Source organism: Epinephelus lanceolatus, chromosome 2, assembly GCF_041903045.1.
Source record: "Epinephelus lanceolatus isolate andai-2023 chromosome 2, ASM4190304v1, whole genome shotgun sequence".
Lineage (NCBI taxonomy): Eukaryota > Metazoa > Chordata > Actinopteri > Perciformes > Serranidae > Epinephelus > Epinephelus lanceolatus.
The window spans coordinates 27,224,687-27,249,152 of record NC_135735.1 but is presented as its reverse complement, the minus strand read 5'-3'; the positions used below and the strand labels follow the sequence as shown (position 1 = coordinate 27,249,152).

General features: G+C 39.8%; 3 protein-coding genes across 4 annotated transcripts; 1 reads left to right on the top strand and 2 right to left on the bottom strand.

Moving 5' to 3' along the window:
* Positions 1-1,696: 1,696 nt before the first annotated feature.
* On the bottom strand, positions 1,697-4,330 carry psmb1 (proteasome 20S subunit beta 1). The gene is made up of 6 exons (XM_033615593.2): positions 4,133-4,330; positions 3,652-3,759; positions 3,216-3,297; positions 2,780-2,909; positions 2,442-2,548; positions 1,697-2,294 (listed from the first exon to the last, which is right to left on the bottom strand). Exons 1-6 carry the CDS (start codon positions 4,231-4,233, stop codon positions 2,109-2,111), a joined length of 714 nt encoding a protein of 237 aa, XP_033471484.1. The 5' UTR covers positions 4,234-4,330; the 3' UTR covers positions 1,697-2,108.
* A 2,118-nt stretch (positions 4,331-6,448) lies between these two features.
* On the bottom strand, positions 6,449-17,669 carry phf10 (PHD finger protein 10). The gene is made up of 12 exons (XM_033619636.2): positions 17,484-17,669; positions 16,644-16,753; positions 16,148-16,278; positions 15,738-15,821; positions 15,400-15,524; positions 15,119-15,268; positions 14,892-15,001; positions 13,839-13,986; positions 13,436-13,579; positions 9,368-9,476; positions 8,373-8,561; positions 6,449-6,687 (listed from the first exon to the last, which is right to left on the bottom strand). The coding sequence occupies exons 1-12, from the start codon at positions 17,553-17,555 to the stop codon at positions 6,590-6,592; spliced, it is 1,470 nt and encodes a 489-aa protein (XP_033475527.1). The 5' UTR covers positions 17,556-17,669; the 3' UTR covers positions 6,449-6,589.
* Positions 17,670-18,060: 391 nt separating this feature from the next.
* rab4a (RAB4a, member RAS oncogene family) lies at positions 18,061-23,324 on the top strand. 2 transcript variants are annotated; one of them, XM_033619674.2, is made up of 8 exons: positions 18,061-18,218; positions 19,603-19,683; positions 19,901-20,015; positions 20,599-20,661; positions 20,753-20,907; positions 21,100-21,195; positions 21,467-21,612; positions 22,504-23,324. In XM_033619674.2, exons 1-7 carry the CDS (start codon positions 18,203-18,205, stop codon positions 21,580-21,582), a joined length of 642 nt encoding a protein of 213 aa, XP_033475565.2. In that variant the 5' UTR covers positions 18,061-18,202; the 3' UTR covers positions 21,583-21,612; positions 22,504-23,324. The 2 variants fall into 2 exon arrangements, 1 of the variants encoding a protein (XP_033475565.2); XR_004501337.2 differs by having other exon boundaries at positions 18,068-18,218; positions 21,467-21,637; positions 22,504-22,641.
* Positions 23,325-24,466: the final 1,142 nt, after the last annotated feature.

Below are 24,466 nucleotides of genomic sequence, written 5' to 3'. Positions count from 1 at the left end.
TTTTTCCTGCTATGACAAGTCAAAATGTCTGCAGTGAGAGAGGCCTATAGTCTACAGAAGTAACCTGTGTGTTAGTCAAGAGCAAAATGATGCATTTACAGTCGTTTATTTCACCCACAACGATATGTTTCTTAGTGAGATAACCTGCTGTGGTATGCAGTAGTAATTAAAGATAGCTGAACCTCTGGGGATATACATGAATGAATGGATGGATGGATGCAGAGCAGGGGTCCCCAATACCAGTTGAGGGGCCTTCTGTGTGCACACAGGTGGACGAGAGAACAAATTGATAAGGCTCCTTCTTCCCCAGGACTAAAACAGTGTGTAAAAGTGTTTTCAAAATTGAGAAAAAACTGTCAAACCAAATACTAACAAACATAATACTGAGAAAAAAGAATGATGAATGTCAGAATGTTGTTATAAACCTCTATTACCTCTGATCTGGTTAAAAATATATAGTTACAACACTACAAAAGAAAGAAGACATTATTTGAGCTTTTCCCATCCATAATATCCAAATTAAAGATGTGTGAAACAACCTGTACTTCATGAAGTGGAGGTTTGTTTTTTTGGGCGAATGTACAGGGTGTCTACAGGTAACATACACTTACATTTAATGTTTTTTTCAAAATGATTTTTAACCAAATTTCAGAATGCAATGGTATCTGTGGTCCGTGCAGAGGTAGGTTTTTGTTGGAATATATTAGAGTGAGTAAAGTTAATCAACATTTTGCCAACAGTTAAGCACAAGTATAAAGTATTAGACTGAGTAGAAGGTTTAAAGATTTGTTTCACATAAAAGAGATCAACTTATTGATAAAAAGAAATTAAAAGATGGACAAATGAAGTGGAGGTGAGGTTGACATGGTTCAGGCATCTGATCAGGATGCCTCCTGGGCGCCTTCCATTAGGTGTGTTCTGGACAAGTCCCACTGGTAGGAGGGCCCAGGGTAGACTGAGAACACACTGGAGGGATTACATATCTCGTCTGGCCTAGGAACGCCCCAGGGTCCCCCAGAAGGAGCTGGAAAGTGTTGCTGGGGAGAGGGACATCTAGAAACTTTGCTCAATTTGCTGCCCCTGCGACCCGGCTTTGGATAAGCAGTTGAAAATGTAGTACTTCCATTTCCCATTTGAACAACTCTTTGTTTTTGCATAAATTAATATAAGAAACTCTATTATTTTCCTATTTGGCACAAACTCTTCTCTTAATGAAGCTGGTGGCTGCTAAAATAGTCATAATCACCTGAGACACTTGCAGTTTACAAAAATGTGAAATGTTTATACACTTGGACAAAACTTGTAAATGGTGTCGCTCGAAATCAGATCAGTGATGTGTGAACCAGTAATTGTATCAAGAACCTAGAAAAGCTAAACATGGCAGAGTTCAACTCAATGTGGAGTCTATCAGTCACATTGTAATATACAAATGCCTACTATATGGATACAGTATGTTTAACCTACATTATTGTATATCAAATCAGTGTCAGTTTTCAGCACAGTGATGGTGGGGTGCTCATGTTATGTAAAGTCAGGAAACGCTGTCCTGAACAAAGATTATTGTCTTTAAGATGGGAATAGTTACGCTTTAATATGCAAAACATGTTTCAGGACAACACTGGGAGCTGCATATGCTACCCAGAATGCAGTGTCTATGTGTGAAGGACATGCACATGAAGAACAAGACAACCCACTATTTCAATTCTTTACATTTATTAAGAATGTAAAAATAATAGCAGATTATGTATCCTTCCGAGACATAATGAAAAATCCAAACAGGGGAAGAGTGTAGACAGGCTGAATGAAGAGAGTTCCTTGCTTCTCAACAACAGGAATGCTGATCTAGAATCAGGTTACTAGACCACAAATATAAGGATGTAGTAGTAGCACAAACTGCAGGAGATAACCATGGTAAGCAGGAGAAAAGTGTCGACATCAAATGGAAAATCTGCTCCCAAGATTGAACCTGACCTGTAAGGCCCCTAGAAACAACTTCTGGATCAACACTCCTGTTTTAAGAAACTTACTGTAAAGGGGCCAAAACCAACAGGTGAATGTGGAAAGAACAGATCAAAGAGAAAAGCAGAGAAAGCAGAACATTTCCCTCCTCAGTCTTTCCTCAATGGTAAAGTCTGCTCACTGATGCCCTCCTTGTTGATGATGCAGATCCGAAGGGCATCTCCGGTGTAGACATCTCTCTCAGCAGCTGAGATGAAGACATCTTTGACCAGCTGAACTGCCTTGTCCTGAGTCAGGGGAACGTGCTGCACACCCTCCATGTTCTTGAAACCAATCTGTGGAAGGACGTGTTGGAAAGAGAGACACATCAATGATCCTTGTTCACTATAAGGAAACTTGTTTTCATTGCTTACATACCTGATGAGAATAGACATAGTGGGATTATGGCTACAACAGGTCAGCATGTAGTCAGTGTTATTTACCTGATTGTCCAGCAGTGGCTGTAGCATGGCACTTGCTGACCCTCCGGCCTTGTAGGTGTCTCTCTGGTAGGAGCCCACTGGGTCAAAACTGTACACTGCTCCCTTGCCTACATGACAGACATGAAATATTGCAAATGAAAACAGTTATTACACAGTCAACGCTTTAAACAATTTCCAGCCTACACAAAAAAGTAATGATACAAGAGACAATATAGGCAACAACCCAACAATCTTTGCATACAAAAAAGATGACTAAAGCCGAAATATAGAGCTTTTTTTACTTACACGATGCACTGTAAGTGCATATATCTTAACATCTGCAGCATTTAAGTACCTACCCTCTTCATCCAGACCTCCGATGATGTTGTAGACATAGTAGGGAAAGAACCTCCTGCCATACAGGATGGTGGACAACATGGCTGCGATGGCGCCACAGGTCATTGTTTTATTGTTTGAATGTTTGTACATCTAAGAGAGGGGCAGGAACATCAGTTAAGATGTTAGTATAAATTAAATAACCCATGACACATTCAGTAAAACTCAAAAGATGATTTTCTTATTCATCCAGTTTGGAAAAAATACAACCACCATCCTTGAAGACAACAAGATACATTACAATATTAGTGTCATGTCAACTCTGACTTGAACACCATTATGATTAACAGATGCTACTGGAGTGCAAGCAGAGGCATTACAGTTGACAGCACAATTAGATCATCTTAGGGATGAGACCAAAGAGTGAGTGAAACCAAAAACCCAGTTGCCCCAGCCCACCTTTAGTCTGGCATCAATGATTTTAGTCAGAGTCAAGCAGTCTCCATGGAAACCACTGCAGCCAATGACGGTTGTGTCTGTCCTGTGAGGGGAAGAAGAAACACAAAAATCAGTGACAGTCACAGCAGCATATTGCTCAGGTGGCCTACGTTCATGTGGCAATGATTAGTGGTCTAAGCCACAGATACCAACTGGTGCTTTGCTGAGGGGCACTGTAGCTGGTCACTGAGTACCAAGCAGGTACCATCTGCACTCCCCATCTTATGAGAGTACCAGAGCTGAGCTGCAGTGACGTCAGTGGTTTATCTGATAATAAAGTTTGATGACTTTGTACACAACAACTAAAGTAGTTTTTAAAGGGACCATTTGTAGATTTAAAAGTTGACACTGTGTCTCTATATTGCAGATCTGTGCTACACTGACTGTGCAAACTTACAGCTTGTAGCATTTTGGCGAGTCGCGGCTGTGGATTGAGTAGCCTTCACTCAGCCTGGTGTCTGAGGCTACGATGGCGAAGTCTTCTCCAGCGACAGCTAGTACGGTTCTGACAAAGAAAACAACAAAACACAAACATATTCCAGGTCATTCATCTTAAAAACCATCCCATCGAAGAGGAAAATGTATTGTTGTCCCACAGACATGCTAACGGAAGCTATGCTACTGTTTCGAAACTGAAACTATGCTATTAGCTAATATTTCCCTCACGAATTATATTTCCTTTTATCTTAATTTGAGCATTAAAATTAAGTTATGATACTGTATAAAGAAGCACTGCAATGTTCACATACTTTACATCAACTTCACCTTTGTTTAGTTTCAGCTGGTACATGCTAAGCTGTTTAGCTAGTTAGCACAGTCCACCGGGATGTAAACGTTAGCTAGCAAGCTAACCGGCCAGCGGTTGAAAAATCACTCACCCTCCGTTGAAAGCGTACGGTGAGAACCGGTGCTCTACTGGGCCAGTATAATGATACTCTTTCATTTTGCCCGGGTCTCCAAACGTATGAGAGGACAGCATGTTTATTGTAGGAAGGAAACAGTGGTCAAGAATCAAATTCTATCCTGTAAAGTCGCTGTCTCACTGCAATATGGCAGCCTCTTCTTTTACTGTCAACATACCCGCGTGTTCAGATGGAATCTGGGCGAGAGCGCCCCCACAGGCTGTTTGCTGTAGTGCAGGAGCCATTTTAGGGACAGAGACCAGTTTTCTGAAGATTTTTACCCAGATGAGAAACGTTTTTCCTTCACATTTCACCATTTAGAGATATGCAATTCTTTTTTGTTTCCATTTAAAAATGACAATATAAGATATATCAAAAGAAGATGCCACATAATAGCATAACCCAGATGTGCAGTTTGCTGGACTGGAAGATATTTAACCAAACGATCCATAGTATGTGATGACAATTTGTCTTTAATATGAATTCAGTTATCTGCACAATAACTGAATGCATCAAAACTTCATAACTTTAAAGGTCCAGTTTGTAGGATTTAATGGCATCTAGCGGGAAGGTTGCAAATCTGGAGCTTCTCCCATGTGTCAAGCGTGAAAAAGAACAACTGCGGTAGCCGACTCTAAAGCGCAAAAACACAAATGGAGCCATCTTGAGCCCCTTTTCGTTTGCTTTTTTGTGCTGGGCTGCTGTAGATCAACATAGTGGACTCCAGGTGAGGGGCCTCGCTCAGTGTGTAGATATAACAGCTCATTGTACAGTAACAAAAACGTAATTCTTATTTTCAGGTGATTATAAATGAAAACATGGTTACATATATACCAATTTTGTCAATAGATGCCCTTAAATCTTACACCCTGGACCTTTAAAATCACCATTGGGTGGCAAAAAAATTAGTAATTCTAATTATACAGTTTCCTGCATATTGTTTACTCACACATCCAAAGGCTATACAGGCTTGAACACAGCAGCTGGTCATCTTGTTGCAGTGATGGGCTGTCTATATGAGACAGTTTGAAAGCTTTGTCCAATAAATAAAATGTAAGAATAAAAATAACTTTTAAATGTAAATTTTTAAAGTAGACATTTACCTTTCAGCGCACTACAGATTGTTTTGCGATCATATATTTTGGTATCAAGTGGGATTCAATTAAACAGTGGTACAACACCATAGGTAAGGCACAAATATGACTTTTTTAAGTAGCTTTTATTGAAAAAACACTTCATAATTCAGTGACAATGACATTATTAGCAACAAGTGTTTCGTAAACAAGCTGCTCATTGAGGGACATTACAAAACAGACAAAATAAATTCAACAAAATAAAAAAAAAATCTTTCAACCCACCTGCAAAAGTATCAGCTGACTATCAGCTGACGGATGTTTAATTTCAATGTCATTACAATGAGTGGTTATGTTTTCGTACAGTAATAGTGGAGGGTTGAAAACAAAATCAATGCATGTAAAATAAAGAGACACACTTTGTCTCCATAATCAAGACTCACACATCTCACAAATAGGAGCTGCAGCCGTGAGGTCTACCACAGCCAGTGTCTATTACATGTCATTACACAGAATCACAAGCACCATGTCATTATTTAAGACAAAACTTTGTTTAAATAAGATTGCTCTTTACTGGCCTGCCTTATTAAATACATTTTAATTAAGAAAAAAGAAAGAAAAAAAAAGAAAAAGAAAAAAATATAAAACCATACAAAACATGTTTGGAAAAGTAACTGAATTACATCAGTGACCTCTTGATTGTTTCAGTAGCACCAGATCAAAAGCACCATTTGTTCAACTGAAACATTTTTCCCACTGCAGAATTGTAAGACAAGATTTATCTGTATAAAGAAGTAGGAACTCACTGATACTATTAGTGGTTAACGGATCACAGGATTTAGTGCAGCACATTTAGATGGATTTGATCTGTAGTTTGGCTGTTAACATTATTATTGTATGATGTCTGAGGTTAAGTCACTCTCTACCATTACAGAACAGAGTTGCTATGCTAAAGGTAATGCCTAGTCTGGATTATTTATTTATTTATTATGAGCATGTACATCTGAGGTATAATCACATACATTATTTAGAATATATTTGGAGATGGAAATAAGTTTTTTGATTCAAATTTAAGACCTGCATTACTGATGTCATCACAGCTTTTCCAGAAAAGACAAGTATGTCTGTTGTCTAGTGTTAGCCTGTGTTTACAGACCTGTCACTCGATACAGACCGACAGCAAGTTAAGATCTTGTGTGTGGATTGTTGGTATTTGGTGAGAGGGCTTCACTTTTTTAATTTTGGATCACAGTGATCTGATGTTTTAAAAAATGCAGAGCTTCCTCAAGTGATTGACCATTGACATAATGTGCATTTGAGTAGAATTTGGTCGAAGTATGATGGTTAGTGATGCTGTTGATCATTTTTTAGCTGACTTGGACTTCTTCGGTGTTGTGGCTCCTCCCTTCTTCTTGGGTGTGGTGAAATCCTTATCACAAACCTCACATACCCAAAGACCTGTAGAGACAGAATGAATTTATTAGTATGAAAGACACAAACAAAAGTGCATTTTTTTAAAAAGCAGACAAACTAGATGAATGACTGTGATAGAAATTGTGTGTACAAATCTGCTTTTCTCTCTCGTCAGGTTTGTTGTCCAGTCACTGCGTGAAATGCAAATCAAGACTGTAGTTCAAGTCAAGTAAACAGTTGTGTTTCTGTCGTCTGCTATCTGTTATCACATATCATCAGAACTGGGGAGTAACAGAGAACAAGTAACGGCATTATGTATTTAAAATACAAAATATGAGAAACTGTGTTCAGTTAGAGTTACAGTTTAAAATGGTGGTACTCTGAATACTCTCTTTAAAAAGAGAAATACTGTCTTTAAAAAGAGATTACTTGAAGGGATTACTTTGTTTTGTTATCAACACTAACACCGTGTCTAACTTAATGCGATGCAAGCGAGCATCAATTTGATTGCATTGTTTCCCCATTGTAATGTTCCAACTGTCCACAAGCAACGCAGCACTGCAACTTTGAGCTTAAATTTTGTCGAACGCCTTGTTTCTATTTATTTGTCGCTCGCTTTAAAAGCTCTGCAAAGGAAGAAGAACAGCTGATTCGTGAAGTTGAAATTAGGAGTTATCTACCCTTTCTCCATAACCACTTTTGGCCACACTGTTTTGTCTTTCCTTTACCAGTTAAGACATACAGGGCCACAATGAGCCACACCAGAGATGGACCTTCCCCGGAGCAGGCCCAAAAGCACGTCCTACCGCCTCTTAAGCGGGTAGCAGGTAGCAGTGACATCTTGCCAACCCCTGATGACCCCTCTTCTCTCCCTTAAACAAGAATGTGTGTTGCGAGACTCAACTCGCATCTGTGTGTGCAAAAAACCTGAGAGAAAGGTGTTTTTAAAAGTCTCTGTGTTCAGCCTTCAGTACTTCTGTTGCGTCTCACTGGATCTCTGTGGTTTGGAGTTTAGTTTCTCTTCTGTGTCTTGTTTTTACTTTACATATCTGCCTTATTTTATCATTTAATGTTCGCTTTCAGCCGTACAAGAGTCTGTTAACTTACTGCTGATGATAAACAAACATTTCCTTGAGTTGTTGCTTCACAATTAAAGCTTTTACATGACAAAATAACAGTGAAATTTTACTGTGAAGAAGCTTTAAGAAATTAAATGTGTTTTATCACTGAATTAGTCGAACTTTGTCAGCCACTTTTCCACAATAAAAACAAGTCAGGGAGGAACGACACAAGCAGAAACAGCCACAGTGAGATGTTAGATGAAGAGCTGTAGACAACAGGCTCTCACTGCACCTCTGCAAACAGCTCACCTCCAACAGGTAAACTACCTGCCCTGCTATGTGATGGAAAAACACTTGCAGGAAAATAATGAGACTTTTTAGTTGTGGATCAGCACTCTGCTTTAAAATGTCATCACTAAAGACAAGCGGTCATCAATTAAAGACCCAGGCAAAATGAGCCCAGAAATATGATTTTGAAGAATTCCAAAAGTAATCCCAAGTATTTAGAATAGGCTACTTAGTTTGAGTAATCTAATGGAATACGTTACACATTACATTGTACTGCATGTATTCAGTAATCTGTAATAGAATACATTTTAAAAGTAACCCTCCAAACATTGCATATCACATACTGTATGCTTGTGTTTGTGTGTGTGCCCATTCACTGACCAGTAGGTATGGAGTCCATGCCCACGCAGAACGTGTGGTATCCTCGGTCACATTTGTCGCAGAACATCATCTCGTCCTCATGGTGGGGCTGCTGACACACGGTGCACGTCTTGCACTCCATACACTGCCAGCGGTATGTCTGGATCACACTCACCAGCTCCTTGCTCATGTCCAAACAGGACGGGTGGCCTAAAGCATACGGACATGGAGGCACATGCACACAGAGCCACACACACATACAGACATAAATACACAACGCATGGACATAGACACAGAAAAGGAAGCAAGTCAGACAAACACAAAAAGAAAAATACAGACATAATGTGAACAGGCCAAGAATACACCGTCCTGATACTTCAGAGGACTTCAACACATGTAAGACTTCACCTTTAAAACAGAACAGAAGACATCTAGCATTTACTCACATCTATCCAACATAAGCTTCAAAGTATTGCTGGGGAAATACATTTATAGCTACCCATCAACTTTTATCAGGACTATCTAAAAACAAAGCCATGCAAAGCCTTTTTCTTAATGTTATAACCGCCTCATGAATATAAATAAACTCTTAATTTTCCAACAACCACTAAAGTCTTTGTAATCATCTGAAGTGAATTATAGACAATACTTTTAACCTACACAAGCTTTGCTGTCTAATGTAAATGTTTACAGCATATAAACAAGGCAGCATTAACACTTGCCTGAAAGCATTAAACTTAATTCTACACAATGAAATGAAGTTGACTGGTATTAAACAAGTGAACATTTCCTTTCACTGATGGCAGAAATGATTCCTTAGTAAATGATTATCAATTCAGTCTCCTAATTTTATGTACCACTGATGTTAAACAAAGGGAAAAATGTTTTAAAATTACAGCTTACGATAATGATGGAGAGCATAAAAAATGGGCTGATGTTGTATGTGTGTGTGAGTGTATGTATAGATATATATGTAAACAAGGAACGTTCCTTTCAAATTAACAGTGTGAACTTACCGCTGTTATCACATTGGGAGCAGTGAATGAGAGCCTCTGGCTTGCCCCTCTTGTTGGCCTCTTTACCCTTCTGGCAAATGCCACATATAGCATTGGGAATGACCTTAGGCTGCAAGGGCAGAATAATGCTATAAAAACCATGCGCATCCTGTGGTTATGGACAATAAAGTAGTTCAACAACTTTTTGATGCCTGGAGAAAAAACAAAAAGAGCACTTTATCTTGAATAACAAAGGTTTTTTCTACCTTTGGGGGCACAATACATGAACTACAAGTTGAGTGGTTTATATACTTTCAGCACAATTTGCATCACGTGGCATCTTAGCTGCCGTCCAACTAAGTTTGATAGATTTAAATGTTACAAACCCAGTTCTTTGTATTTCTTTTGTTAAGTTTTTGTTGCAGGAGCATCCCCAGGTTACTGGGCAGGACACCAAATATATATCAGGATGCAAACACAAAAGAGGCATATGTTGTCTATCATATCCTCTTGCATGTGTGCTGCATCTGTCATCTATGGCAGATTAAGGTAGTCAAGTGGTCAAGAAGCTGACTTTAAGGATGTTGCAGTTGCTTTCTATGCAACGTACCTTTAGGTTTAAAAGGGGTCAGCGAGGAAAGAACCAGAGCAGAAAGATAAGGAGGCTTGGGGACGTTTAAATCCAGATGTCACACAGGTAAACAGGGAAACATTTAAAAAGTTTAACACCTCTTTAGGAAGCCACAAAAAACATGGGAGACTGAACAAGATTTTATATTTGGACTGCAACAGCCTTACTTTAACTAAAATAAACAATGTAACTCGACTTTAAAGGAGTTAACAGCTGCGCAAGGAATACTTCACCTGCAAAACACCTATTTGTATATTCATTACTCACTGCTTATTACTTTGAATTTATGAATAAACCTTTGTTTTACTCGTATGCCTCCACAGTGAACAGAGAATCCAAAAAGGCAAAGTTTTCTTCACAAAATCAACATAACACATGGTGAGTAGCTGATATGCAGGTGGTCATTTTGAGAGTGAAGATTTTTTTTAAACCAAAAAAATGTGTATGTGCTGATGCAAATTGATTTTGAAGAAAGTGACATCCTTCATTAAAGTGTCCCCTGGCAAGAAGTGAGCAGGTAATGCTAAACAGCCATAGGTACAACACTATGGGTCAGTAAAGGACATGGTTTGGTAATGATGAAAATCAAAGACTAGAAACAAAGCAGAGAACTAAACTAATGGACAGACAGCAGCAGGAGAGGGAAATAAGGAAAAGGTAGAGCTGGACGCAGCACCCTGTTTAAATTTCATACATGCTTAATATGCATATGCTAAATATATACCCTATCAATATTTCTCCTTTGAAATTCAACAGCTGACACCTTTGGCCTCGCGGCATCACTGAAACCATTATAGTTATTGTGACCTGACTCTTTACAACTACACAAGTGTTTTCGTGGCCACATGAGATGCTTACACTACAAGCAAAATATAGAAAAATAGAACATGGGCAGTTCATGAGGTTGAATCCTGTTTTATTCTAAATTAGTTGAGTTTGGTCAACACAAGAAATGCTGTATTTTATGCACATAAAAGAAAAAAAACTCAGAGAATTCACTTTCAGGCATGTTTACTTTTATATTATAATCTGGTAACTTTTGTATGGAGTCATAAAGCTCTAAACAGTACTATAATTCAGACACAGAGGCATACATACTGAGACACAGTTAATGGGAACTTCATACTGGCTGACCACACAGACTTTAGATCAGTGGATCATATAGTTTAAACATCATGTTTGTACTTTTATATAATGTACTGAATAAGGTAATGCTAACCTGTTAGCTGTGCCTCACAACTTCCCATCTGCCTCAGTCTAAAGTCTAATGAAACTGAACTCTACTCAGCCTTGCACCTCATAATGATAACTCAAAAAAATTCCCTCATTCTCATTCCTTCATATGCCTGACATACAAAATAAAACTTTCTGAGCTCCTTCTGAGAATCAGACCAGCACCACACATCCTCAGACAGACTAAGAGCAATATCAAGGGAGACTTAAAAATAGCTGATAGTCAAATATAATCTGCAGCAGCTGATGTTAATGTGATTTATGTAATATTATTGTGTGCAACTGTGTCACACAGTGAACGCAATATTTTTATCTCCACAATGCCTCATATATGTATAAGCTGCAGAGAGGCTGTTGAGTTTCAGAGTGATCCATTTCCTGGAATCATTAACCTGAACTTTAACATGTTTACAGTGCAGTACAGATATAACATGTATGTAAAATGCAACATGTATCACATTCTCAACAAAATATTGCTGTGGAGGCAATTACTCTAATTCCAACGTTGTTGTGCATAATTAGTCTTTATTCAGGAGCTGCTTGTCAAATACCACACTATCAGTCATGAGGTCATTGTTAAACACTACTGTAAATGGTAGCCAGACCAGAGCGAGGTAACGTTAATCAGCCGGCATCACTGACTGAGAGTTTTTCAAGTCATTAGAAATCAATTAACCTTTCATTTACAGGGATTTTTTTTAAAAGGGGAAAAATAGATACTAAAAATCTACCACTGGAAAGGAGGCTGGTACATTTCATCTTCTCGAGCATTTCACTTTGGCAAATTTACCAGAGCTACAGAATAATGGATCGTGCTTGACTTCTGTGTATACTGTATTTCTTAAAATACAGAAATGCCTGAAAGCTGTTACATCTCCAGGTCTTTTTGTACCCGTCACAAACTGATACAGTACTGGGACATTATGTTACTGACTAATGCTAATGAATTCTGCTATGTCTGTGGGCTTGAAACCAAATGCAAAATGATCTGATGAATAAGTCAACAAGTCAAACTTAAACACACTGAAACGGTTTTTAAAAAGACACTAGAAAAGGACCGTGCCCACACCACAGCGCTGAGCTGAACTCAACTGGACTTGCCCTGGTCCATCATACTGTTACAAGCGGTAATATACCAGCATATCTAGGTGCTGGAATGTTTTTCTGCAAGGTTGGAAAAGTGAAAATCAATTTGGCTAGCACAGTGGGCTGTAGGGAACAAGTGGTGCACTTAGGTAATTGAATTTACCCCGTCTACAGTCCTTTAAACATTTAGATTACACTCACGGCATTTATTTAACATGACTATCAAAGATGTGCCATGACTGGGTGTTAAGGTGATGTGGGGCTTGTCCAGCGGAGTCCAAACCCAGACAGACAGAGTACAGAATACCTCTAGCTCAGCTCAGCAACAGTGTGAACAAGGTCAGAATGTCCTCATCTCTCCAAGATGACATTATAGGGACAGGTAAACCCCATGTCAAACAGCTGTCCTATATGTATTAACAGATTAACAGTACATCACATGGTGTATAAACAAAGCATATTATAATATCAATACACACTTAAAACATTAGGGTTAAGTGCATTCTACACTTCAGATATAAATGTTAAAATTCTATAGTGTTAACATCAACTACTTTTTAAAAGCAACCACAAATTGCATGTGGTTTATATGTTCTATATCAGAGTAACAAAAAGACTTTTCTTTTCAAAAATGAAAAAGGAAAACTAGCAGCCAAAACATCCACTTACTTGTCTAGGAAGTATCTTTTTTTTTGACAAGTGAGGACAGACAAGAGGTATATTGAAGACATTCAAAAGGAAAAACTTTTAAAGTTCAAATTTGTCTTCGCTGAAAAACCCAAAAAGTGAAAGTGCAGTGAAAAAGAAACAAGTGAACTGTTCCTTTAAAATGTTCTTATTGCTCATAGTCTGGTACGAAGAGAGAGAAAAACAAGCAACGTGGCAATCATTAAAACAAAAAACTGAAGACAGGACCCCCAGTGTGTGTGTTTGTGTTTGTGTATGGGTGTGTGTGTGGGCCAGGTTGTCCCAGCTGAAAAGTTGACAAACTGTAGAAGCCGGAGAACAAAGTGAAGAAAGCTAGGGTGGGGTGGCGGGATGGATGGAGTAAGGGAGTGGTAGTAGTAGAAAGAGGAGGAGGGGGTAGAAAAGTGCTGCTGCTGTTGTTGGAGAAGAGTTCAGGTGCTTTTGTCCTCTACCTTGTACCCTGGGGTGGCTTTGTGGGAGGCAGAATGGCGCTGGTTGCCGTCTTTGCCTGGCGTGGATGTCCTGTCTTTGGCCTTGGACTTGTGTCCGCCTCCTTCCTGGCTCTCCACATCTGATGCGTTGCCTGAAGAACTGTCCTGTTCAGAGGAAAAGAAGAGCACGGAGGAAGAGTGAAGAGTTAGGGGGCGTCTAAGAGTGATGCCCAAGAACGTATTTCCATGTAGATATCTTTGTCAAGCTTAGTAAAGGTAAATGACTCTGACATGGGACCTAGAATCCATCATGATTCAGATTTCTACCATTAAGCATTTGTACAACTAATCCAGAATGGATGTATGATCTGACACAGATGGGCCATTATAGTAGTTGTTCATGGTCTGTGGTCTGATGTCTTACAGATGAGTTCTTGTTCTTTTTGTCCTCCTTGCCATCCTCTGCGTCGTCTGAGTCTGGTTCTGAGTCCAACGCAGGGAGCTCTGGATCCAGTGGAGGCTCAAATAGAGCTGTGTTCAATGGCAAGTACCGCAGCTCATTGGGGGAGTACCTGTCAAGCACATCACAATGATGCTTTAGGGCAAAACATTCAGCACAGCACTGCCACATTTACATGCACATAGTAGTCTGATTTTTGCCCCTATTCCAACAAAGACAATATTCCTACGAAGCTGTTTACATGGCTAATGAAAACAAATATTCCACTAATGTCCCTGTTTACATGAAGCCATGTATACTCTGATTAATGTGCCCTAACATGTCATTTATCGCATCAAAATATGGAAAAGTGGAACAACTGGGGCTGTTTGTGCTATTTTGCTTCTTTATGTCAAAATTGGATTTTATCAGTTTTCCATCAGTGGCACACTTGCTGGACAGTGCTAAAACAGCCTCCCTCTTTCATTCTTTCAACGACCTTCTTGAAAAGATCGGCATCGTGATATTTGCGCATTCAAAAAACCTGCTGATATCCAAGTCTTTCATGATGTTTAAAAGGTAGGTGGGTTTCTCTTTTCGACTAGAAACGTGGGCTTTTCTTTTGGGCATGCGTCTCTAACCCAGCCCCACAAACAGTTGGCTAGTTGGTTTGTGCACAACCCATCCATGATAACACACAGAGCTAACCATGAACAGGCCGTGTGTCGCAAACCGCTGTAAAAACCCTTGTTAAGACACGTATTCTCTTAAATGAAAAATGCTACATCCTGAATAAAGCCTAATTTGCAAATGGAATATGCTGTTTACATGACTCATATGAAATTCAGAATATTGTCATATTAATAATAGTTTAATAGCAATGTGCATGTAAACATAGTAAATATATAATACAGGTTAAGAGCCTATCCAGAAAACACAATTTCACTTAAGAAAAAGTACATACTTTTGGGGTTTGCTGCCTTGAATACAAAAGAGGCAAACTGTAAGCAAAATCATTTATCTCAGTGTGTGAAGTACCGTTTGTAGTAGTCTTGGAACTGTCCTGGTATGAGAGCCACAGGGTAGGGCCCCGTCCTCGTCAGCTCTGGAGCCAGCACCTTGAACCTCCCCTGAGGCACCTGGATAATCTGAGGAAACACACAAAGCACAATGCATGTCAAAAATTCTGAAGTTACACAAAGCTCTTTTCATCGTCTCTGTACAATCTCATTGAGCTTAATTAAGTTTTCCCAGGTTGGACTCACATGTGTCTGGAGGTCAAAGTAAGCTCTCCTTTCTTCCATACGCTCTCTGTTGAAGTTCATGTTGAACTCTGCAGCTTTTTTAGCCGCCTTTTTAATGTACTCAGGAACCTTGCTGGCCTCCACCTTCTGAGGGTTCTGCTGCTGCATTTGCTATAAGACAACAAAGACTGTAAGAGATATGCACACGTGTGTAGGAGGATTTTCATTAAATGTATTACAGTAAAATAAAATGCCACAGTAATGATCAACCCCAGCATATTTCTTTTAGTTTGTGTACTTACAGAGTATTCCTTAGCTATCCTCTGCCGCTCTCTCTCCTGCAGTATGACTGAATATTCCGAGTGTTTGGTGGGATACTCCTTTATCATCAGATCTATCACCTCATCACTCCGCAGAGCTGTCAGACCTGGAAACAAACAAAAGACATATTCTGTGCACATTTGGACCACATTGAGCACACCAATGACTTACACAATCAAATATTATTCACAGAATAAATCTTATAAATCATGTTCCAGATTATTTGCGCTCTACTGTAAATCCACTGTGTCAAGAGAATGTTAGGAGTTTATTTATCAACAATTCTACCCGGTCTGAGGGTGTTTAGTGTGGTACCTACCCAGAGTACACTGTGTCTCAGTGATGACATTTTGTTCACGCAGGTATAGCTTCTCTTTATGGGACAAGTCTCTCCTCTCCATGTCTACAAAGCAAGAAAACAACATCATTGGTCAAGGAACAGCTTCATTCTTCATCAGGTCAGAATGTGAGCAAAGAAAGGTCATTACAGCAGTGTGACAACAGACAAACAACTATGCATAGCTGCTGCTAGGGAGGCCAGTCTATCCTTTCTCAGTGCCTATACTTATACTGTGACTGTATTCCAGTAATAATACTTGTACGTGAGCACTACCAAACCAATAGTATTGTGCTATAGAATCAATAGAATTTTTTAAAAGGAGAATAGTAACACTTTATTTTTGAACACTTAAACAGGTATAACTGTTTCGATTTTTACTTCAGTCTTACCTGGGTACTTCCTCTTGAAGGATGTGACTCCCAGATACTCGCTGACCTGCTCCTGCAGCATGTAATACTCTCCTGTGTCATCTGCAGGCCACTTGTACTCTGTCAGGTTCTCTGCTGGGAAATATGTCAGGCTGGAAGGGGGTGGGTGGAACAGCAGAGTGAGGATAAAAAAACTTAATGAGCACTGAAGAGATGTTAGGAAGCTGAGCAAGACAATCAGGTTCTCAGCTGGAATAGCAAGTAGTACATACGCACACATAAGCACACATAATGCAATGAGGAAATCGCATTTTAGAATAATGTATGTAAAAGGAGAACATGTGAGACTATACAGGCTACAGTTATGTATCTTAAGTTTATCACCGACATGTCCATACAAAGACATAACTCATCACAAAACATATTATATGATAACAACAAAATCTTGTGAGCTCTTAGGTTATTAAGACTGGCAATGCCACTTCATTGCTCCTTACAAAGTATCAAGCCAACTTACCCAAGGTCTTGACTTGAGGTGTCGCAGCTTCGAGAGCTGTCCCCTGAACCCATTCTCCTTCTCTTGGGAGGTTGGCTGCCATCATTGGACTCCTCCTCTGTAACATCCTCCTACATTGGAATATAGAAACACAATTTTTGACTTATATTTAACATTACTATAATGTGATGTTGGCAAACTCCACAGAGCATGCCTGCATTTACAAACTGGACTTTTATATGATGTGAGAGCAAAGAATAAAAGTGTAACTATAGCATATAGTTTTGTTAATCTCTACTTTCTCCAGGAGGCACTCTGTATTATTTGTCTAATTTCTAGTTCACCATTTCCATGGGCAGAGAAATCACTATATCCCAAAATGATTTATTGTTTGGGCAAACAGGGGAAAGAATGCTTATTAATAATGCAAAAAAAAAAAAAACATTATCTAGACTACAGTTATGTTGTCACTTCTGAAAATTAAAGTCCTGTCTGAACGTTGTTAGTCCTTTTACAGCAAAATGAGGTGATATCTGGCTATCCATATAGAGCAGTTTATTAAGCATTAACACTATAATCTTCTGTGGAAAAAATGACGTCACTGTCAGTCAAAAATAAAATAACACAAATAATTAATAAATACTTGCAGAAACGACCGTAACAATACAAGCCATCTCAAACATTTAGCACCCATTGGAAAACAATGGGGTGATGCTAACATCGCCATCAGTTGTCATTCATGGATGCAGGTAGCCGTTGGCTAGCTAACTAGCCGTTAGCTCAGCAAGCAACCGTGCAAAGCTCAGTGAACAAAGTTAATTATTACTGGTGTTGTTCGTGTCTGTGAAATATAAAGATCACCTTTAAGGATTGTGCTCCTGGAGTAGCGGGGTTGCTGTCGCAGGGCGGTCTGATGGGGAGCACAGCAGCCATATTTCCCTAAATAAAGCTACTGCCGCTGGGCTAGCTCACTAGCCACTTCTTCGTTTTCTTCTTCGTCGTCTTTAGTTTTGCTGGCGGAACACAAGCAAACGTTAAAGGTGCATGGCACCACCTACTGACAGCATGACTTTAATCAACAAAAATAGCAAAAAAACGAAAAGAAAATGAATGGATATTTATAAATGCGATATATTCTGGTTATTAAACCTCCTTCGTTTAAATACTTGTTAGGTTTTGTGGCGGTTGGCGAACGTTAAGGTACATAACCGCCACCTTCTGGGCTGGAGTGTAACGTTAGGTTGGCAGTTCTCTCGCTACTTCTTATGAGTTGTGTATGGTATTTCAGTTTTATACACAAGGCTTATATTCGTGGGTAATTTAAATATTATTTTAGGCTAAGCTTATCACAACTTACACGTAAATGAGTCTTTCGTTGGCAACGCTCGCGCTCGGTCCGTTGGGATGGCTTTTATTTTGAAAAAAAAAAAAAAAAAAACGTACGGGAAGTCGGAGGGGAAAATCAGCTGGAATCCGCGGAAACCATCAAGAGGACTATTTTCCTTTACTTAGCTAGCTATCCATCTGTCAACTTCCAATTCTCCTTTCCTTCCCTGTGCTGTCAAAACGCCACACTGGCGATGTCGGAGTCATACGGTAAGGGGTTTGTTTTGACAAGTGGCCACCATTAACATCTTCACGTAGCCACAGAGATGGGATGAGGCAGGTGTGCCGAGAGAGCTTTTTTCTCATCGTAAACAGATAGCTGACAGGCTAACCGAAGGCTGCTGGCCTTTAAAATGCTATGTCAGCGTAAGTAACACTACAGAGGGTATACAGCAGATTTTAGAGTGGCTGTGTGGACGAAATGTGTCGAGTTTGTAAGGTTACAAATCCCCACAGAGGTTAGCGCCTCGGACAGGAAGCTGACACCAGAGGGACAGGGCTGAGGATGATGGAGCTGGTGTGAAGATCTCTCTGAGCGGTGTGATAGACACAATATAAGGGAAGTAGGGGGTACCTGTTTAGGTGATAGCTATGATTTATAAGGGACTGATGTCCTAGCTTCACCATTTTACATAGGGATTTGGAGGTGAAGCTGGGACACTGCTGTCTGTACACAGTCCCACCACCATCCACATATGAGAGTGCCAAGTGCTGTGTATCACTGTCATATTCTGTTAAAGTGTTTTTTAGGATGGCATGACAGGGGTGGATTATCAGACAGTGCCCCCCTTGGGCACAGATATGCAAAAAGCCCCCCACCTCTCCTTCACAGGAGCTAGATACACATACTTTATAGTTATTCAGCTTCTTGCTGTGTTGTTGTTTTACATCTCTTTGTACTTGTAATGCATCTTTTTGTGGCTTTGTGCCTCTTTGTAGTCATTTTGTGTCTCTTTTTTGATGGTCCCTTTGTGGTTGTTTTGAGCCTTTTTGTAGTTGTTTTGTTTGTCTTTGGAGTTCCTTTGCATCTCTCTGTGGTCATTTTGAATCTCATCGTGGTCAGTACATGTTAATTCAAGTAACGTTTTGCAAGTGAGAGCTTGGGGGCCCCTGTTATACTAGGGGCCCCTGGGTTTGTGCCTGGTAGGCCTGTTCACTAGTCCTTTCATATGATATGGATATGGATTTTTCAGGGCAATATAGATATCAGTAATTGGGAGTAATAAAATGTAATAACCATTGCTATTTACTTGTAATTCAACAAAAACTCAAAAAATTAAATGTGGCAATTAAAGAATTTTGATGAAGATATGTACTTAGCAGAACATTTTACAAATGAAAATAACTGTCAAGTCTTCTCTTATAGACAAACTGTATAATGATGACACTACATTATCACAAACACATTTGACATTTCTGTACTGCAATTTCTTAATACATATCAGATGGTATACATGTTGATACCAATATAATTGTCATAAGCTTATATTAACTCTAGGTAAGACAATCATGATTGCTATAACAAAAAAGACGGATCTTGTGCTATGTTGTATGTATACACCATTATCTCATTATTTCTGTTTTTTCTCATCAGATTTCCTGTTTAAATTCCTGGTGATTGGGAATGCTGGAACAGGAAAATCCTGTCTGCTGCACCAGTTCATAGAGAAGCGATGTAAGTCAGTCATTTACTGTTGACAGACAGTAAAAAATAATAATGTGAAAAATTGGATCAGCTTTAGGTCAAAGAAAATAATGTGTCTCTAGAGATGTGTTGAGTCCAGGTGATGATAGTTGTATAGTGTGTTTTCTTTATTGAGAAGATACACTGTAGGCCATCACCATGTATTGCAGTTATTCAATAATAAACCATGTATTATTTTGTTTTGCAGTTAAGGATGAATCCAACCACACGATTGGAGTGGAGTTTGGCTCTAAGATCATCAATGTGGTCAACAAAATGGTCAAACTGCAGATTTGGGACACTGCAGGACAAGAAAGGTTCAGGTAGGGAAAAATATCAACATAGCTCTCAACACATTTAGGGCCCTGTGCACAGACATCATTTCTATTCTACCACATCCATACAATTATAGTCTAATTTACCACACTTGACTGCTGGTGAACAGAAACAGTTTGAGTGACACGTTTCACTTGTCAAACACAGGTGTAAGTAATTACATTAATTTACTGCATTGCATTACAGTAATGACTGCAGGAGAGCAATCGTTAATGACACTTGTTCCTCGTGTGCTTTTTCCTGACATGATGAGCAAAATATCTGCTCTGAAAAAGGGAGTGACAAAAAAGTTTTGGTATTTGTGTTCAGGGCTTCATGTCTTCCCCCGATAAGAATGAATATCCAGGTCACAACCCAAGTAATATACCGAGGATTTTGAAGAAATGGATGTCAGCCCAATCTTTACTATGAAGTCAGATGAATTTCTCAATTTAATATGCGACACAAAGGATAGCCCCTGTCATTTCTACTTAAAGGGAAACTTGTTATCTGAGAGCCACCTTGCAACCAACTCACCACATAATATCTGACCACCTGCTCATATTGACTAGGACTTTATCTGTGTGTCAGGTCTGTGACCAGGAGTTACTACAGAGGAGCAGCAGGAGCTCTGCTGGTCTATGATATCACCAGGTAAATCAGCCAATCACAGAACATGATTTCAGATCGCCTCAGTGTCAAGTCCCCTCTCCTCTCTAAAATGCAACCTGTCTGTGCACTGCAGTCGAGAGACATACAACGCTCTGACCACATGGCTCAGTGATGCCAGGATGCTGGCGAGTCAAAACATTGTCATCATCCTATGTGGAAACAAGAAGGACCTGGACGCTGACAGAGAGGTCACGTTCCTGGAGGCTTCACGCTTTGCTCAGGAGAATGGTAGATTCAACAGTCACCTTAATTTTAGGGTGATCTGTCCCTTTAAAAGCTGGGGAACTTATTTCTCTTAGTATATGGACCTATTGTTGTTACAAAAAAAGACACTTTTTTTGGCATGTCTTAATTTTCTTTTCTTTTCTTTTCTTTTCTTTTCTGTGCGTGTGTGTGTGTGTGTGTGTGTGTGTGTGTCAGAACTGATGTTCCTGGAGACCAGCGCTCTGACAGGAGAGAACGTTGAAGAGGCCTTTGTCCAGTGCGCTCGGAAAATCCTCAACAAGATAGAGTCAGGTAGGAACTGCCACCCTCACCTATAACCTTAACACCCCCGACCCTAAATCCCCTCTGATCCTGACGGGATCAACAAGGCAGGCTTAGCTATGACTCCAAACACCACACTGTACCAGTTCTCACAGAGAATTTTCAGAGTTAAAGTCAGAAACAGCTTCACTTAATATTAGAAAACTATTATTTATGACAAATGTCTTTTCAGAGTTGATGAAGATCCTAACATGAAGCCCACTCTCTCAGGTCTCTTCACTCATCTTGTCTCTCATTTCAGGAGAGCTGGATCCAGAGAGGATGGGTTCAGGTATCCAGTATGGTGACGCTGCGTTACGGCAGCTTCGTTCTCCTCGCCGTGCTCAGCCACAGGGCACCCAGGAGTGTGGCTGCTAGTGGATGCGCGTAGTAGCACACACAGACAAGGTGAAAGGGCTGGTGTGTTTGCAATGTGCGTACATTATAAGATGATGTTTTGCTGTTTTATGCTGCAGAATAAGATTTTTCATTTTGAGTGTCAGAGCTTACAAACTGGTTGGAGCGACTTGACATTCTGATCATTGTTCTCAGCACTGTGCATCTGCTGCACTCAGCCACTCCTCATCTTTACTCTCCTGGCTGTCACTCATCTTGTGATTTACAGACCTCAGTCTGAATACAGATTTAGAGTGGATTTTTGTTTTTTAAATATTTAAATGCCAATGTGTCAAAAACACACAAAAGGAAGCATCTTTGGGATGTTTTCATTACAGTTCTTCTGGAAGATTTTCATTCTGGAAATCATTTACTAGTTACTAGTTTACAGGTTCGAACCTGTGGTGGGGAAGCCCTAACTGCTGCACCACCCTAACCACTGCACCACTGTGCCAAGTCTGAGGGAGGACAGACCAATTAAACACTGGCTCTAGATAGGACTGTTCACGTTTTCACACACCACCTAAATTTAAATAATTTCCTAAACAACTGGGAGCTTTAGTTTTTAAGAAACCTTACTCAAACCAGAGTAAATAGTCTATTTTTGGGGACTGTTTTCAGCCGCGGGGTGTTAGTGTGTGACAATAAAAATTATGGAACATCACCAGACTTATCCTTTAATGACATTCACTTCATTTACATTATATTGGTTCGGCCAGCCTTTTGCTTGCAAACAGGAAGTAGGTCATACCTCTGCAGTTCCTCCCCCAATAATGAGAAGAGTTGCTCATTGGGTCTTTAAGTCCATATTGTTGATACACCTTTACAAAATACCCCAACACGACTGCTTATAGCTGTGTTATAATATGGTATGTCTGACTCTGTGTGTGTGCATGTAATTAGTGTGTTTCAGATGTGTTTGTGAAGACCAGAAGAAGAACAGCCACAGGGGACCCAGGGTTCAGGTTGCTATGTTGATGACTCCTCTCTGACCTTTGACCTTTCGCACGGAATCCTCAGAACCTTCGTTGTCATGGCTGCACCTGCAGAGAGCTGAAAAGACCTCCCAGCCACACCCCCTCTCAGAACTCTGAGCATCTCCAAGGAACCCATAGACCGCCCACCTTCCAACATTCTGCTCCACTATTGGACCAAACCCTCCCCAGCCCTCCAATCAGGGTGTGAATGACTGACATGTATGTAACCTCTCTTGCTCTCTCTTTCTCACCTCTCAACTTAATGCGTTTTAGTTTTCTTGCTTATCACTGCTTCCATCTACCTTCCATCTGGACTACTTAAGGGAAAAGTTTACATTTGGGAAGTGTCTTTCCTTTTGCATCCCAGTTCATCAACAAGGTATAACTTGTTAATTAGTCAGCTTCAAAAGCATTGGTAGGTAGATTTTTGAATATTGGGGCTAGCCTGATTAGCCTGTTCCCTCTTCTTCCAGTTTTTATGCCAAGCTAAACCCAGACAAATGTACAAATTAGGCTTCACTCAACATGACAGAAATAGACTGAAGGCGTGAAAAAAAATGCAGGGGGTCTCTCGTTATCATGGAGATGACTTTAAACCTTTCAAACAACACGTTATTGTTTAATTTCTGTCAAGCGACACTTACCAAAATTATCAAGCTATCTACCATAAATCAGGCTTAACTCTTGGCTACAAAACCAATTGTTGGGCTATTCCTTTAACCACATACATATTTGATACCCTCCACCTCTATTGTACTTCTGTTTCTCCATCCACCTGGTCTGATTGCCTGTTAACTTCCTGCTGTGCTCACCTGTGTAAAACACACCACTAACAGTCTACTGACCACCCCCAACATTTTGCACTCCCTGTATCCCTTCTTACTCCAGGCAATGCAGCTGCCAAATAACACTTCATCAGCCGACTTTCCCTACCCATTGCTCGCAACCCGCCATTCTCTGATACCTGTTCACACATCTGCTTACCTGTCCACCTGCCTGTCTCTTTCCGCAGCTCTCTGCCTCTGTGAATCTCCCCCTATCTCCTTACAGCATCTTATACACTGTACAGTGTTTCTGTATATAGAGACTGACGCATGTTTTCTCAGACAGAATAGCAGAGTATTTCATTATGAAGAGATATTATATGTATATTAAAGTAGATATCATATCCAGTATCTGTTTTATGCTCCACTGTATTATTATCATGTTAAGCTACAATACACTGGCGACATGTGAGCAGTATAGATGGGCAGTACTGTTTGCAGCAGTTATGTTTATTTGTAAATGGGACAAACTGACATTATGAACATATATGTGGAAAAATGCTGTTTTATCACCGTTGATAGATCTTAAAAACGGAAATATCCTGAGCATACATTTGACTTTATGTTGGTTAATTCAAATTGTTAAGAGTGTGAAAGTTATGTCGTCTTTTAATTTACAACGACACATTCAGCATTCACTGTTCAGTTACATGTCTCATCAGTGTGACGCACTTCTTTATCCAAAGGATTCCCATTATGACTGAATACGTCTGGTCCCTCTCATTTATTAACTATGCCTGTTTACATGAATACCTCACTGATGGCTGCCGGCTGTGGGGTGATACTAACTGAATGCATTTCAAGTCAAGTTTTTTATTTGTCTCCAAAGATACTTCATGTTCAGTTGAGCCACATGGAGCTCTCCACAAAAACACTTCAACTTGGGAATATTTTTCGAACATTTAGATTTAGAGGTATGTTCAAGCATTACATGGTTTTTTTTTCTAAATGTTTTTTACTTTTTGCCCCTTGACAGTTATGCATTAAACTTTTGAATCAAGCACACTTCAAACTGTAGAGATATTTTATGTAAGAATTCATCTGATAGCGGCTTCTTCTGCTCCA